This window comes from Rhinoraja longicauda, chromosome 10 (assembly GCF_053455715.1).
Source record: "Rhinoraja longicauda isolate Sanriku21f chromosome 10, sRhiLon1.1, whole genome shotgun sequence".
Lineage (NCBI taxonomy): Eukaryota > Metazoa > Chordata > Chondrichthyes > Rajiformes > Arhynchobatidae > Rhinoraja > Rhinoraja longicauda.
In genome coordinates this window covers 54,859,136-54,875,041 of record NC_135962.1, presented here as the reverse complement: position 1 = coordinate 54,875,041, position 15,906 = coordinate 54,859,136, and the positions used below count along the sequence as shown (strand labels likewise).

The 15,906-nt window shown below is 43.8% G+C and overlaps 1 protein-coding gene across 1 annotated transcript in view; it reads left to right on the top strand.

Annotated features, from left to right (window-relative positions):
- LOC144597475 (serine palmitoyltransferase 2-like) overlaps positions 1–15,906 on the top strand; it is a 119,040-nt gene that overhangs the window by 35,429 nt on the left and 67,705 nt on the right. The window contains exons 4-7 of the mRNA XM_078406910.1: positions 4,038–4,186; positions 5,981–6,105; positions 8,556–8,649; positions 10,843–10,948. Coding sequence (XP_078263036.1) covers positions 4,038–4,186; positions 5,981–6,105; positions 8,556–8,649; positions 10,843–10,948 — 474 coding nt within the window. The remainder of the gene's footprint in view (positions 1–4,037; positions 4,187–5,980; positions 6,106–8,555; positions 8,650–10,842; positions 10,949–15,906) is intronic.

The following is a 15,906-nucleotide window of genomic DNA, read 5'->3' as shown; positions in this document are numbered from 1 at the left end:
ATTTCCTAATTTTGTTTATAGTTGATGAATTGAAACAGCTATTTATCTACTGAATGCTCTGACAGTGGGATCTTTTAATTTTTGAGCAGTAGAAAGACACTTAAGACGAGTGCAATATAATGGTGCGTGGATAGATTGGTAGATACACATGGCATGTCGCAGTGAGATTCTTTGTTTTGCATACCATACCATATGCAAAGAGTCGCCGCATATAGGGTGCCAACAAAGCTACAAAGCCCAAGTAGTAAAAAGGAAAAGATTGGGATGCATTCCATTTTTCAATGGCTTCACCCATTTAATGTTAACTAGACCAAGTGGACCCGTTGGGCCCAAACCTCTCCTGCATTGGTGCAGCACCCTGTCCTCCCCCCTCCCCTCTCTTCTCAACCCCCCCTCCTCTCTCCCTTCTCCCCCACTCCCTCCCTCCTCCCCTCGCCCTCCCCTCCTTTTAAACTTAAAAATGTGAATAACTAAAAATATAACACTGATTTCAATAAAACTACTTGCATTATCACTAAAGTGACAATGGTGAGTAAGGTGGGCCTAAAAACGAGAGTTTTAGTATATAGATGGGGGTAGATGTGATGATTCTGATGCTTTAGAACTTATTACTATTATTATCGCAATTAATCTCCTGTTCAGAAGCCACATTACAGCATAACAATGGCAGCAAATGTTCTGGGTAGTGTGGAGGGGTGAGGTGGTGTGATAGAAATGGGAAGGAAATCAATACTACAGATGCAGCCTGTTTTGGACTGAGGGTAGAAGAGGTAATACAATTTATTCCTGCTTTTTATTTTGAGGAACTATAGAAATTGTGAAAGCTTAGACATTTAAGGAGGGGGTTGGAAGGATGGGGGAAATAGGACTATCTTGGATGGGCAAAGATAAGGTGGGCCATAGAACCTTTTCTCATGCTTCTTCTGACTCTCTAAATCTGCCTGGAGACAACCACCTCTATTTGCCTTTAATCCAGGAACACAGCAACTGCCCTTTAGAGACAAGAGGAAATTGACACGGATCTAAACCAAAGATTAGGAAGAGTGAATGCAGCTAAATTAAAGGAGGCGTTAGCTGAGCATGTTGGAGGCCAGTTTCCCCAGCATGTTTTCATCTGGATGGAGATAGAAGCGCAGAGAGTTCTGACTTGGGTTTGCATCTTCTTGAACAAAACATTCCAGTTAGAACATTTGGATGTGCAAAGGTGGCAACAATAGTGAGATTAATCCTGAGGTGATCTAATCAGATGTTTAAAATGATGGTGAATAAGATAAATTGTCTTGCCTGACTAGTTTCTCGTGGTAGTTTTTGTGCAGCTGAATGGCTTGTTATAACATACCATGAATAGTTAAGTGTATCATGTCTGTGAAGTTGCTTGAGGAGTAAGCAGGATAAGTTTAAGAGCTGGTTGTCTTGTTTTAATTGTAAACCAGTCATTCTGTTACTGATTAGCTTTGTGCGGTTTATTTAATTCATTAAATTCCCCAAGTGCTGTGATGAAATGACCTCTATGCTGCTTCAACACTGAATTTTTATTTCACCGCTGTTGGTCATGCAATTGATAGCCGAGCTCATTATTGACTTGGCACTAAGCTTTGGAATTCCTTGTCTAAACCGCACTACTGTTTCCTCTATTGCCGCTTGAAACCAACTCTTATTCCTATCCTGACCTTTTGTCCTGAACTTTCTCCTTTGCCAGAAGCCACATGCAGATTGGAGGAACCCATCCACCTATCGATTGCCAGGGTTTTCTCACCCCACCTCGCTTCCAGCTATCTCCCCCCCCCCCCACTACAAACAGTCTGCAAAAGGGTCCCAACCCTTAACATTGTCTATCCATTCCTTCCACAAATGCTGCCTGACCCACTAAATGACTCCCATCACTTTGTGCTTTACTTGTGATTGTCAAATTTAATAGGTGCTCTTGCAAAAAGATTAGTTAAGGCAAATGTAGGTCCCTTGCAGTCGGAAACAGGTGAATTGATCATAGGGAACAAGGAGATGGCAGACCAATGGAACAAATACTTTGGTTCTGTCTTCACTAAGGAAGACATAAACCGTCTGCCGGAAATAGCGGGGGACCGGGGGTCTAAAGAGATGGAGGAACTGAGGGAAATCCAGGTTAGTCGGGAAGTGGTGTTAGGTAAATTAAATGGATTAAAGGCAGATAAATCCCCAGGACCAGATAGGCTGCATCCCAGAGTGCTTAAGGTAGTAGCCTCAGAAATAGTGGATGCATTAGTGATAATTTTTCAAAACTCTTTAGATTCTGGAGTAGTTCCTGAGGACTGGAGGGTAGCTAATGTAACCCCACTTTTTAAAAAGGGAGGGAGAGAGAAAACGGGGAATTATAGACCAGTTAGCCTAACATCGGTAGTGGGGAAAATGCTAGAGTCAGTTATTAAAGATGTGATAGCATTACATTTGGAAAGTGGTGAAATCATCGGACAAAGTCAGCATGGATTTACCAAAGGCAAATCATGTCTGACGAATCTTATAGAATTTTTCGAGGATGTAACTAGTAGAGTGGATAAGGGAGAACCAGTCGATGTGTTATATCTGGACTTTCAGAAGGCCTTCGACAAGGTCCCACATAGGAGATTGGTGTACAAACTTAAAGCACACGGTGTTGAGGGTTCAGTGTTGAGGTGGATAGAAAATTGGTTGGCGGACAGGAAGCAAAGAGTAGGAATAAACGGGTCCTTTTCGGAATGGCAGGCAGTGACTAGTGGGGTACCGCAAGGCTCAGTGCTGGGACCCCAGTTATTTACAGTGTGTATTAATGATTTGGACGAGGGAATTGAATGCAACATCTCTAAGTTTGCGGATGACACGAAGCTGGGTGGCAGTGTTAGCTGCGAGGAGGATGCTAGGAGGCTGCAGAGTGACTTGGATAGATTAGGCGAGTGGGCAAATGCATGGCAGATGCAATATAATGTGGATAAATGTGAGGTTATCCACTTTGGCGGCAAGAACAAGAAAGCAGAGTATTACCTGAATGGTGACCGATTGGGAGAAGGGGAGATGCAACGTGACCTGGGTGTCATGGTGCACCAGTCATTGAAAGCAAGCATGCAGGTGCAGCAGGCAGTGAAGAAAGCGAATGGTATGTTGGCATTCATAGCAAGAGGATTTGAGTTTAGGAGCAGGGAGGTTCTGCTGCAGTTGTACAGGGCCTTGGTGAGACCGCACCTGGAGTACTGTGTGCAGTTTTGGTCTCTTAACCTGAGGAAAGACGTTCTTGCCTTAGAGGGAGTACAGAGAAGGTTCACCAGATTGATCCCTGGGATGGCGGGACTTACATATGAGGAAAGACTAGATAGACTGGGCTTGTACTCGCTGGAATTTAGAAGACTGAGGGGGGATCTTATAGAAACATATAAAATTCTTAAGGGGTTGGAGAGGCTAGATGCGGGAAGATTGTTCCCGATGTTGGGGGAGTCCAGAACCAGGGGTCACAGCTTAAGGATAAAGGGGAAGTATTTTAGGACCGAGATGAGAAAACGTTTCTTCACACAGAGTGGTGAGTCTGTGGAATTCTCTGCCACAGAAGGTAGTTGAGGCCAGTTCATTGGCTATATTTAAGAGGGAGTTAGATGTGGCCCTTTTTGCTAAAGGGATCAGGGGGTATGGAGAGAAGGCAGGTACAGGCTACTGAGCTGGATGATCAGCCATGATCATATTGAATGGCGGTGCAGGCTCGAAGGGCCGAATGGCCTACTCCTGCACCTATTTTCTATGTTTCTAAAAGTACCGTGGGATGTTTACTGCATTAAAGATGTTACATACATCCTGCTGTTGATTTAACTTTGGACCCGGAAATAAAAGTTCCATGCTTAAACATTAGCCAAATGCACTGTTAATTTAAACTTTTAGAATTTTCAAAAATGTAAGATTGCTTGGCCAATATGTTTTACCTGGACTGTCTCTCGGCAAATGCTAATTATGGAATGTTTGTGTTGAAAATGTTTGAATATTTCAAAATATAAATAGCTAGTACATTCCTTGTGTGTAATGAATGCACGTTTGTTAACTAGATTTACTGGCAAAATCATCAAAGACGTCCTCAACATGGGTTCATATAATTACTTGGGCTTTGCTGAACGCCAAGGCTTCTGTGCCAATGCAGCAACAAAATCAACTATCCAGTACGGAGTTGGTATTTGTAGCACACGCCAAGAGATCGGTGAGTCTCAATGATCCACAAATCCATGCGGCTTTCAACCATGCCTTTAAATAAATAACAACGCCTCGTTACACATCTATTGACCTGGTTAATTATGCCAACAGTGAGAAACTAATTCGGATGTCTCTTGATAAATGTACCATGGCTGTGTGTAATGTGGAACATAGATTCTTCATAAAGTATGATAATCCTACTTAATGAAATCTTACACAAGTGCTGCAGTAACTCAGCGAGTCAGGCAGCATCTCTGGAGAACGTGGAGAGGTGACATTTTGGGCCTTCAGTGTCCCAACCAGGAAGCGTCACATATCCATGTTCTCCAGAGAACATGCCTGACCTCACTGAGCTCCTTCAGAACTTTGTACAGGATTTTATTTAACAGCATGTATAAGAAAATAACTGCAGATGCTGGTACAAATCGAAGGTATTTATTCACAAAATGCTGGAGTAACTCAGCAGGTCAGGCAGCATCTCAGGAGAGAAGGAATGGGTGACGTTTCGGGTCACCCATTCCTTCTCTCCCGAGATGCTGCCTGACCTGCTGAGTTACTCCAGCATTTTGTGAATAAATACCTTTATTTAACAGCATGATCATACTTTATGAAGAAATGTCTCAAACACTTTTATAACCCGGTATCTGCTGTTCCTTGTGTCACTAACGAAATCTTATAGACGTATCAAGCATGCAAGTCCATAGTCTGGATTAAGCCTGGATTCTGCTGTAAGGCAGCGACTCTACTGTGCAGCTCTGCAAAATGCAAGAGATTCCTATTGGAATGTTCTTCAGGGATTAAATGATAGAAGCAGAGCTCTCATCCCCTTAGAAATGCACTTGGAATATTGGTGCATGCCCATGCAATTAAGAATGCTGTGTGATGGTTGGACGATAGACAATAGGTGCAGGAATAGGCCATTCGGCCCTTCGAGCCAGCACCGCCAATCACCGTGATCATGGCTGATCATCCACAATCAGCACCCTGTTCCTGCCTTTTCCCCATATCCCTTGACTCCGCTATCATTAAGAGCTCTATCTAACTCTCTCTTGAAAGCTCTGTTACTGTCATGACAATAAACCTAAACCTGTAGTCAACGACCTTTGTTTACACCTCCAACGTTTGTTCAGAAAAACAATCTAAGTAACAGGCGCGAGGACTCTAGTCTGAAGAAGCATCACAACCCCAAATGATGCCTGTCTGTGTCCTTCAGAGAAGTTCCCCTGAGTTACTCAAGCACTTGTGTTCTAATCTAAGTAACAGGACTGCTGGTTTTTGTTTGATGAAAATTGGATGTTTTTTAAATTATGGGCAATTTCTCGGGTGTACAATACCATGGCAATTTAATGGGGAACTTAAATCAATTTTTTGTGCCGTGCTCACTGGCAGATAATCATCGTGGAATTGCGAAGTCGCATCCTGTGAATTATTCATGCCTGGCAGATGCATTCCAGCAACACTTTTTCCTGTTGTTTTTGGGTTTTTTTTACTCTGGGGAGTAATCGTTTTCTTCAATCAAGCATCTGCACAATACATCACTTGGTGATCCTTCCACCGTTGTAGTCTGTAATGTTTAAATTGAAGCCTTGGTTGATCAGTTTAAAAACTCTTCCAGTTTTGCTGCTGTGCTGTGATTCCAAATAAATCTCGGGCATAACCTTTGGAAGAAACTGGCATGTCACCTGCTTAATTATACCTGTTTGAAGTCATAACAAAAAGGTTGTGATCATAAAATCGAGCTTATTATAGGCTATGGAGGGCAGGAATCTTAAGTTATCAAAATGGTCAATTCTGTTCACAGGTAACCTTGACAAACATGAAGAGCTGGAAAAAATGGTGGCTCGGTTCTTGAGAGTGGAAGCGGCCATGGCATTTGGCATGGGATTCGCAACAAACTCGATGAACATCCCTGCTCTTGTTGGCAAGGTTTGTTCATTAAAGCTTCCCTTCCTCTTCGGAAGACCGCAGTATTATTGGAGAGTCATAACAAAGGAAATGAAGATCTGATCTTGCCAAACAATTTGTCAGCCTAGGTAAACAATGTAGGCAAAGAGAGACACGAAATACTGGAGTAACTCAGCGAGTCAGGCAGCATCTCTGGAGAAAATGGATAGGTGACGTTTCAGGTGGGGACTGTTCTTCAGTGATATTGCCGGACCTGCTGAGTTACTCCAGCTTTTTGTGTCTATCTTGGTATAAATCAGCATCTGCAGTTCCTTTTAATTATAATAAGTAAATATGGGCAATATGAAACCAAAGCCAAGCCTCTCCTGGATTCGGTAGCCTCTCTAGAATAGAGGCAGGGATCAAATGTAGGAGCTTTGTCTTGTTGCTTTCATTCCCTTGCTGGAAAAGCAAAGGGCATCAGCTGTGACTCTGGAGCCGGCTATCTCTAGATCTTGTCACTTGGATACTAGCTGTAGGGGGAAAAAACCACAAAAGAACAACACGTTCTTGAAGTGCATGTTTACTTCTCTGGAGGTGGACAGAATGTTTCTTGTGGGGCGTTTGCTGAGGCATAGTTTGAGGAAGTCGTGCTAAATGTACCATACCTTAAGTTAGATCACAGCTGCGTGTGTGCACTAACTGGTCATCACGCAGGAAGGCTGTGTTAGCAATAGGGAGAAGAGGGTTAAAGGGACGTGGAAGGAGATTATTGTTCAGAAGAGAATCGCCACACACGTCTTGTTTACTTCAAATCAGAGGAAACTGCATAGGAAGCTCATAGAGAGGCCTAGACAAGGCGAATAGAACGGCCTATTTCCCTTAGCAGAGAGGCCATAACACCAAGGCATGTCGGTGATTGATGGAAAGATTAAATGGCACTAGTGGAAGTGGCTTTTTATTTTTGTCTAAATGGTGCGGGTTTGGAGCTATTCAACAAGGGTGCTGAAGGCAGAAACTCGCCACAGTTAAAACATAACCTGGGATGTAACTTGCAAGACTGAAGACTGAACTGGGATGTGAGAATAGGGCATGGAAGTTCCTCTTTCTGACCATGGGACGCGATGGTCAAAGTAACGGTTTTTGCCGTAAATTTGCATTATTTCCCTTCAGAGTGGTTCCAAGTTTGTCTCTTGAACGGAAACAGAAAATGCTGAAAGCACTCACAAAATCCAGAGGTGTAAGAAAAAAGTAAACAGTTTAGGGTTGAAGACTATCTGAAGTGTTTATGGCTGTTGTGATGCATAAATAACAAAGGTTGTTGCGGTCAAAACATCTCCATTCCTCTTGGCGGCAGGAAGGCTGTGCTATGTTAACTGTTTAATTTAGAGATAGCGCATGGAAACGGGCCCTTTGGCCCACCGAGTCCGTGCCGGGCAGCGATCACCCATACACACTTGTTTAGTAACTCACGGGGTAGAACGTACAAACTCCATACAGACAATACCCATACTCGGGATCGAACCCGGGGTCTTCGGCGCTGCAAGTGCTGTAAGGCAACAACTCTACCGCTGCGCCGCCATGGTTGTTCTATCATGCACACTAGGGATAATTTTACCAAAGCCTATTAACCCTACAAACCTGTGTGTCTTTGGAGTGTGGGAGGAAGCTAGAGCACCTGGAGAAAACCCAAACAATAGAACTCCATACAGACAGCGCCAGTGGTCAGGATCGAACCCGGATGTCTGGTGCCACAAGGCAACAACTCTACCGCTGCGCCACCATGCCGCCCTTTTATTCCCTCCTCTTTGGTTACTATGTACTGTAGAAGTATCACTTGGGATTTTAATGTAATCTTTAAAACTGGGTGTCCTTTGTGCCTTTGCTTCAATATCTTCCCGTTTTCCTATGCTGCATTATACATTCCATGGATTTATTTGCTAACGAACCAATGGTTAATTTAACTGCACTGTTTTTATCTGCCATTAAAATATCATGCAGTCTCTTTATTTCTCGTTTGCTGTCATTGCTTTCTAACTTATAAAAGTCATTATAAACTCTGTTTCTAAAATTTCCAATCCTCCGGCCTGCCCTTTATCTTTGCAACTTTTTATTCTTTCTCTTTCACTTTGATGCCATCCTTAGCCATGGATGGATCATTCTTCTCATGGTGCTTTTATTTCTCGAGTGAATTCTTCAGCATTATGAAAGTTTGAATTAACTAATGCAGAGTATGGAAGTGCTCATTGAGTCCATTTGGTTAGTATTGCAAGTATAGTACATTACAGTTAATTTCCCACACTCCTGCTGTGACCTGTTGTAACTTCTGTTTGAACTTTTGAACAGGCCTTAAAAGTTTTTTAAAAGTCTATTTTGGGTCTACAAGATACTATAGTGAAGGCTAGGAGAGGAACATTTTCTCAAACTGATGACCTTTGGAATTGAAGTAAACTGAAATTGTATTCATCTTATTGTGTATTTTCCATCTTCAGGGTTGTCTGATCTTGAGCGATGAACTCAATCATGCATCATTAGTGCTTGGAGCCAGACTTTCCGGAGCCACCATCAGGGTTTTCAAACACAACAGTAAGTAGACCAGAAATAGGATTCTGCTTGTGCCGAAAATTATAACTTGTATTGTAGCTGGGAAAACTATGGGGAGAGAAAAAAAAACAGCAGCTGCAGAATAATAGATTCCAAGATGTTTCAAAATGGGGGGAAAAAATGCAGATGCTGGGAATCTGAAGTGGCAAAAAGAACACGGGTGCTCCTCGACTTACAATCGGGTTACATTCCGATAAACCCATCGGAAAAGGAAAATATCGCACATCGAATTGCATTTAAATACACCTGATCACGTGGCCGGAAGTGAGCTAAGGGTAGCTGCCATTGCCCAGCGTTTGCATCATTGTAAAGTCGAAATATCGTACGTCGAAGCATCGTTAGTCGGGGAGCACCTGTACTGGAGATGCTCAGCAAGTCAGGCAGCAACAGCAGAAAGGGAAATAATTATGCGTTGGCCTCGCAGTTCTGATAGATTGGAAAGGCCAGTTATCCAATTTTGTTGAATTCCATTTTGAGGCCTGAGAGTTGAGTTATGCCAAGTCAGGTGTTCCTTGAGCTTACATGGGCTTCTATCGAACCATGCAGGGGGATGTCAACGTAATATCAAAGCACAGGTGAGATGGATAAAATCATGTGCGGAATAGATCGGGTAGATGCACAGTCTCTTGTCCAGGGTAGGTGAATCGAGAGCCAGAAGACAGAGGCTTAAGGTGAAGGAATACGGGGGGGGCAGGTGTAACGTTTTCACACAAAGGGTGGTGGGTGTATGGAACAAGCTCCCAGAGGAGGTAGTTGAGGGCTATCCCAGTACGTGGATAAGATGGGTTTGGAGGGATATGGACCAAACATGAGCAGTTGGGGCTAGTGTAGTTGAGGCATGTTGGCTGGTGTGTGCATTGGGCCGAAGGGCCTGTTTCCACGCTATATCACTCAGTGACTATGATAATAAAGTGACAAGTGCCTCAAGCTCAATGTCACCCTTGCAGACTGAACAGACATTGCAATTTACATAAGTACCGTATGTACAACTAGAAACAGCTGAGAGCTTTGCTAATGATACTCAAAGCCAATAATAGATGTTTGAGCTTTCAATGATGAGTAGCCCTGGATTTGTTTTCCTCTGGGAACACTGGATGCTTGGCACTTTTTACAGCACACAGCATTTGTGACATGCAACGCCCTCTTCCTCAAATGGAAAAGTGTATGGCAGTGGGAGAGTTCAATGCAAGAATTGGCAACTGTTGAAAAACAAACAAAGTGCTGGAGTAACTGAGCGGGTCACACAGTATCCCTGGAGAACATGGACAGGAAACATTTTGGGCTGGGGCCCTTCAGGCTGATTGTAGGCAGGGGTGGGGGGAAAGCTGGAAGAGAGGTGGGGGCAGAAGTCGGGCGAGTGATAGGTGGATGTGGGTGAGGGGGATAGTTTTGGCTGGCAGATGGTTGGATAAAAGTTCAGAGATGAAAAGACAAAGGTGGTGCAAGAAGAAGAGGTGAAATGTGAAGCTCTGGAAGTCTGAGTTACTCCAGCACTTTGGCAATCTCAGTCCCAGTTTTGAAATGTTCACTAGATCTCGCATCTGTATATTTGTCGAAAAGGAAGATGTTGTCCAAATTAACTTGTGGAAATGACAATGAGGGTAAAAACACTGGTTTCATTAAAGAATTCAGCCATTGGGTGCATTCTTTGAGTGAAGATATGATGGGCTGAATGGATTACCAACTAGAGTTAAATTTGTGAAGCACTGCAAATTTTTGAAATTTGTCCTTGGTATTTTGAGGTTTAGTTCAGAGATGCAGTTTAGAAACAGGCCCTTTGAACCACCGAATCCACACCAATCAGCGATCCCTGTACACTAACCCTATCCTACGCACTAGGGACAATTTGCGATTTTACTGAAACCAGTTAACCTATAAACCTGTATGTCTTTGGAGTGTATGGTGGAAACCGGAGCACCCGGGGAAAACCCATGTAGTCATGGGAAGAACGTACAAACTCCGTACAGACAGCACCCGCAGACAGGATCGAACTCTGGTCTTTGGCGCCGTAAGGCAGCAACTCTACCGCTGTGCAACCGTGCTGGTAACAATGACGTTTTTCTTTGGACATCCACCAGCTGACTAGTGGTTGAAAATGCAAACTTGTTTGTTAATAGTTGTTTGTTTTTGCTGCCAAGTGGACAGCCATCATTACAATGCTTGCATTATTTTCAGATATGCAGAGTTTGGATAAATTGCTTAAGGACGCAATTGTTCACGGGCAGCCTCGGACACGCCGGCCATGGAAGAAGATTCTCATCATAGTCGAGGGAATTTACAGGTACAATTGCAAGTCACGGGGTCCAGTCTGAATGAGGTCTTGCTGTTTGTTACGCTAACATGTGAAATGTTTCAGTGACTCCTTGGATTCAATGCAGTGTGCAGCTCATTTTCCCCCTAGCTGAGGTGTCAGACTTGATGCTAATTCAAACACTGACATATTAAAATATTTTGTCAGGTCATCTTTATCTAAACACACTAAACAGAAAAGTAGTTCACGAGTGTTATCAAATGAAATTTGGTAGCCTATTTAGAATATTTAAAAGCTCAGTCATAAAGCATTTTGTAGAAGAAATGTGAAGTAGAGGACTGGGAATTATCATAGTTATAGGTACAGAAGCAAGCCCTTAGGCTCACCATGTTCACACAGCCCAAATGCACATTTCGACTAATCCATTCTGGTACATATGACATTAAACATCAAAAACAGACAGTGCTGGATAAACTCAGCGGGTTTAGTTTAGAGATACAGCGAGGAAATAAGCCCTTCGACCCACCGAATTCACACCGACCAGCGATCCCCACACAGTAACACTATCCTACACACACTAGGAACAATTTACACATACACCAAGCCAATTAACCTACAAACCAGTTCGTCTTTGGAGTGTGTGAGGAAACCCGAATATCTGGGAGAATACCCACGTGGTCCTGGGGAGAACGTACAAGCTCCGTACAGACAGCACCCGTAGTCGGGATCGAACCTGGGTCTCCAGTGCTGCAAGGCAGTAACTCTACAGCTGTGTCACTGTTGTGCCCGTGGGGTTGGGCAGCATCCCTGCAGAACATGGATCCGTGATTTTTTGTGTCGGGACCAAATGACGGTAAAACGCTCTTTTGACTCCTGACTCCACAATCAAAATGTGTAACATCTTCCAGTCCCACACACCAAACTTCCCATCCTGTGACTAAAGCCCATCGCACATTCTGGTCCTGCACTCATCATTGGTAACTGTTCCTTCTGTCAGCCAATTCCCTGCTAAGCTTGCTCCTCAAGCCCCTTAATTCAAATCTGTGTCTGATTTGCTAATTTGATCATCTGTTTTTCACTTCTGTGAGTGATAGGGTGCACAGTGGCACAGCGGCACAGCAGTAGAGTTGCTGCCTTGCAGTGCCAGAGACACTGTTTATGGATGCTGCTGTCTGTATGAAGTTTTTACGTTCTCCTTATGAATGCGTGGGTTTTCTTCCGGTGCCCCGGTTTCCTCCTACACTCCAAAGACGTACAGGTTTGTAGGTTAATTGGCTTCTGTAAAATTGTAAATTGTCCCCAGTGCGTAGAATAGTGTTGGTGTGCAGGGTGATCACTGCTCAGCATGGACTCGGTGGGCTGAAGGGCCTGTTTCCACGTTGTATCTCAAAGTCTAAAGATGTTCTACATTAAAGGCTCTTGCATAAATGCAAGTTATTGCCGATTTTACTTTCCCTTAGGTGTGGAAATGTGTTAATTTACAAATTAAAATTCCACCTTGGAGTGAGGTTTGCATCCTTAAAAACTATCTCAATTCCAGTCTGAAGAAGGGTTTCGACCCGAAACGTCGTCCATTCCTTCTCTCCCGAGATGCTGCCTGACCTGCTGAGTTACTCCAGCATTTTGTGAATCAATCCTTAGGTAATTGTTTTGCACACCGCACTCCAAGATCAGGCTACACCAGACTAATAACGAGCTGCCACTGCTGTGGCAGCAGTAGCAGCTCGTTTGTCTGGTCTAGCGTGATCTTGGAGTGTGGTGTGTATTTAATCTGAATTCAATTTTGTCTATCTCCCTTGGTCTTAAAATAAAAGCATTCTTCTCAGAAATCTACTGTCAGCAACAATTGTTTTTGTATCTAAAAATAGGTTATTCTCTCCTTGGTGGTTTCCTGCTCATCAGCATCACTCTGGCAACATGAACTACCAAGTGTCTTTTCTAATAATTGGTACAACTAAACTGAGAGACTGTCTAATTATGCATTTTAGTAAATGTTTCTGAAAATGAATGGAAAAGCACTTTGGTAAAGCTATATATAATTTTGCAACTGTTCCCATTAGAAAACAGCATCCTTTCTCAAATGGAAGTTGCTTTAACCACACTGCTTCCTGGTTTTCAGTGCTTAGTTTAGCGATGCAGTGTAGAAACAGGCGCTTCGGCCCATCTAGTCTACGCTGACCATCGATCACCCGTGCACTATTCTATGTCTTATACGCTGAGGGCAATTTACAAAAGCCAATGAACCTACAAACCCACATGCCTTTAGACAATAGACAATAGACAAAAGGTGCAGGAGTAGGCCATTCAGCCCTTCGAGCCAGCACCGCCATTCAATGCGATCATGGCTGATCACTCTCAATCAGTACCCCGTTCCTGCCTTCTCCCCATACCCCCTAACTCCGCTATCCTTAAGAGCTCTATCCAGCTCTCTCTTGAAAGCATCCAACGAACTGGCCTCCACTGCCTTCTGAGGCAGAGAATTCCACACCTTCACCACCCTCTGACTGAAAAAGTTCTTCCTCATCTCCGTACTAAATGGCCTACCCCTTATTCTTAAACTGTGGCCCCTTGTTCTGGACTCCCCCAACATTGGGAACATGTTATCTGCCTCTAATGTGTCCAATCCCCTAATTATCTTATATGTTTCAATAAGATCCCCCCTCATCCTTCTAAATTCCAGTATATACAAGCCCAATCGCTCCAGCCTTTCAACATACGACAGTCCCGCCATTCCGGGAATTAACCTAGTGAACCTACGCTGCACGCCCTCCATAGCAAGAATATCCTTCCTCAAATTTGGAGACCAAAACTGCACACAGTACTCCAGGTGCGGTCTCACCAGGGCCCGGTACAACTGTAGAAGGACCTCTTTGCTCCTATACTCAACTCCTCTTGTTACGAAGGCCAACATTCCATTGGCTTTCTTCACTGCCTGCTGTACCTGCATGCTTCCTTTCATTGACTGATGCACTAGGACACCCAGATCTCGTTGAACTCCCCCTCCTCCTAACTTGACACCATTCAGATAATAATCTGCCTTTCTATTCTTGCTTCCAAAGTGAATAACCTCACACTTATCTACATTAAACTGCATCTGCCATGTATCCGCCCACTCACACAACCTGTCCAAGTCACCCTGCAGCCTTATTGCATCTTCCTCACAATTCACACTACCCCCCAACTTAGTATCATCTGCAAATTTGCTAATGGTACTTTTAATCCCTTCGTCTAAGTCATTAATGTATATCGTAAATAGCTGGGGTCCCAGCACCGAACCTTGCGGTACCCCACTGGTCACTGCCTGCCATTCCGAAAGGGACCCATTTATCCCCACTCTTTGCTTTCTGTCTGTCAACCAATTTTTTTATCCATGTCAGTACCCTACCCCCAATACCATGTGCCCTAATTTTGCCCACTAATGAAGGCTTTCTGAAAGTCGAGGTACACCACATCCACTGACTCTCCCTTGTCAATTTTCCTAGTTACATCCTCAAAAAATTCCAGTAGATTTGACAAGCATGATTTCCCCTTCGTAAATCCATGCTGACTCGGAATGATCCCGTTACTGCTATCCAAATGCTCAGCAATTTCGTCTTTTATAATTGACTCCAGCATCTTCCCCACCACTGATGTCAGACTAACTGGTCTATAATTACCCGTTTTCTCTCTCCCTCCTTTCTTAAAAAGTGGGATAACATTTGCTATCCTCCAATCCACAGGAACTGATCCTGAATCTATAGAACATTGAAAAATGATCTCCAATGCTTCCACTATTTCTAGAGCCACCTCCTTAAGTACTCTGGGATGCAGACCATCAGGCCCTGGGGATTTATCAGCCTTCAGTCCCATCAGTCTACCCAAAACCATTTCCTGCCTAATGTGGATTTCCTTCAGTTCCTCCATCACCCTAGGTTCTCCGGCCCCTAGAACATTTGGGAGATTGTGTGTATCTTCCTCAGTGAAGACAGATCCAAAGTAACGGTTTAACTCGTCTGCCATTTCTTTGTTCCCCATAATAAATTCCCCTGCTTCTGTCTTCAAGGGACCCACATTTGCCTTGACTATTTTTTTCCTCTTCACGTACCTAAAAAAACTTTTGCTATCCTCCTTTATATTATTGGCTAGTTTACCCTCGTACCTCATCTTTTCTCCCCGTATTGCCTTTTTAGTTAACTTTTGTTGCTCTTTAAAAGAGTCCCAATCCTCTGTCTTCCCACTCTTCTTTGCTATGTTATACTTCCACTCCTTAATTTTTATGCTGTCCCTGACTTCCCTCGTCAGCCACAGGTGTCTCTTACTCCCCTTAGAGTCTTTCCACCTCTTTGGAATAAATTGAGGAAGCTGGAACACCCGGGGGAAACCCACGCGGTCACAGGAACAAGCCCTGCACAGACAGCACCCGTAGTCATGAGCGAACCTGGGTCTCTGGCGCTGTGAGGCAGCAGCTCTACTGCTGCGACATCCATGCTGTTTGTATTCAATGCATTTGGCAGCCTGGCTGTTAATTTGCGATGCTGCTGTTGAACTGACACGTTAGTGGAAGAAGAACTTGGCAGGTAACAGATACGGCATTGGCTCATCAGCATGTTGACAGGCACCTTTTACAAAGACAAAACTAAAACCGATCCAATTTCCAAGAATGAAGTGAATGAACTCTTTGTTGCATCTCAAACATCCTGGAGCCTGAGATGGAACAAATAGCTTTGGCAAGCAGTGTAACCATTTAACTTCTAGCCATTTGGAGCATAGAACAGTATGGCACAGGAACAGGACCCTCAGCCCAACATGACTCTGCTGGCCATGATGCTAATTTAACTAATCTGATTTGCCTCCACATGATCCTTGCCCTTCTCTGTCTATCTGCCTCTTCAACATTGCTGTTACATCTGTGTCTTCCACCTCCATCTGCAGTTCCCTCCAAACACCTACCACAAGGTATTTACACTCTGATGATAAGAGGCTGCACGGATCAAGGCAGTTTGTCTGTT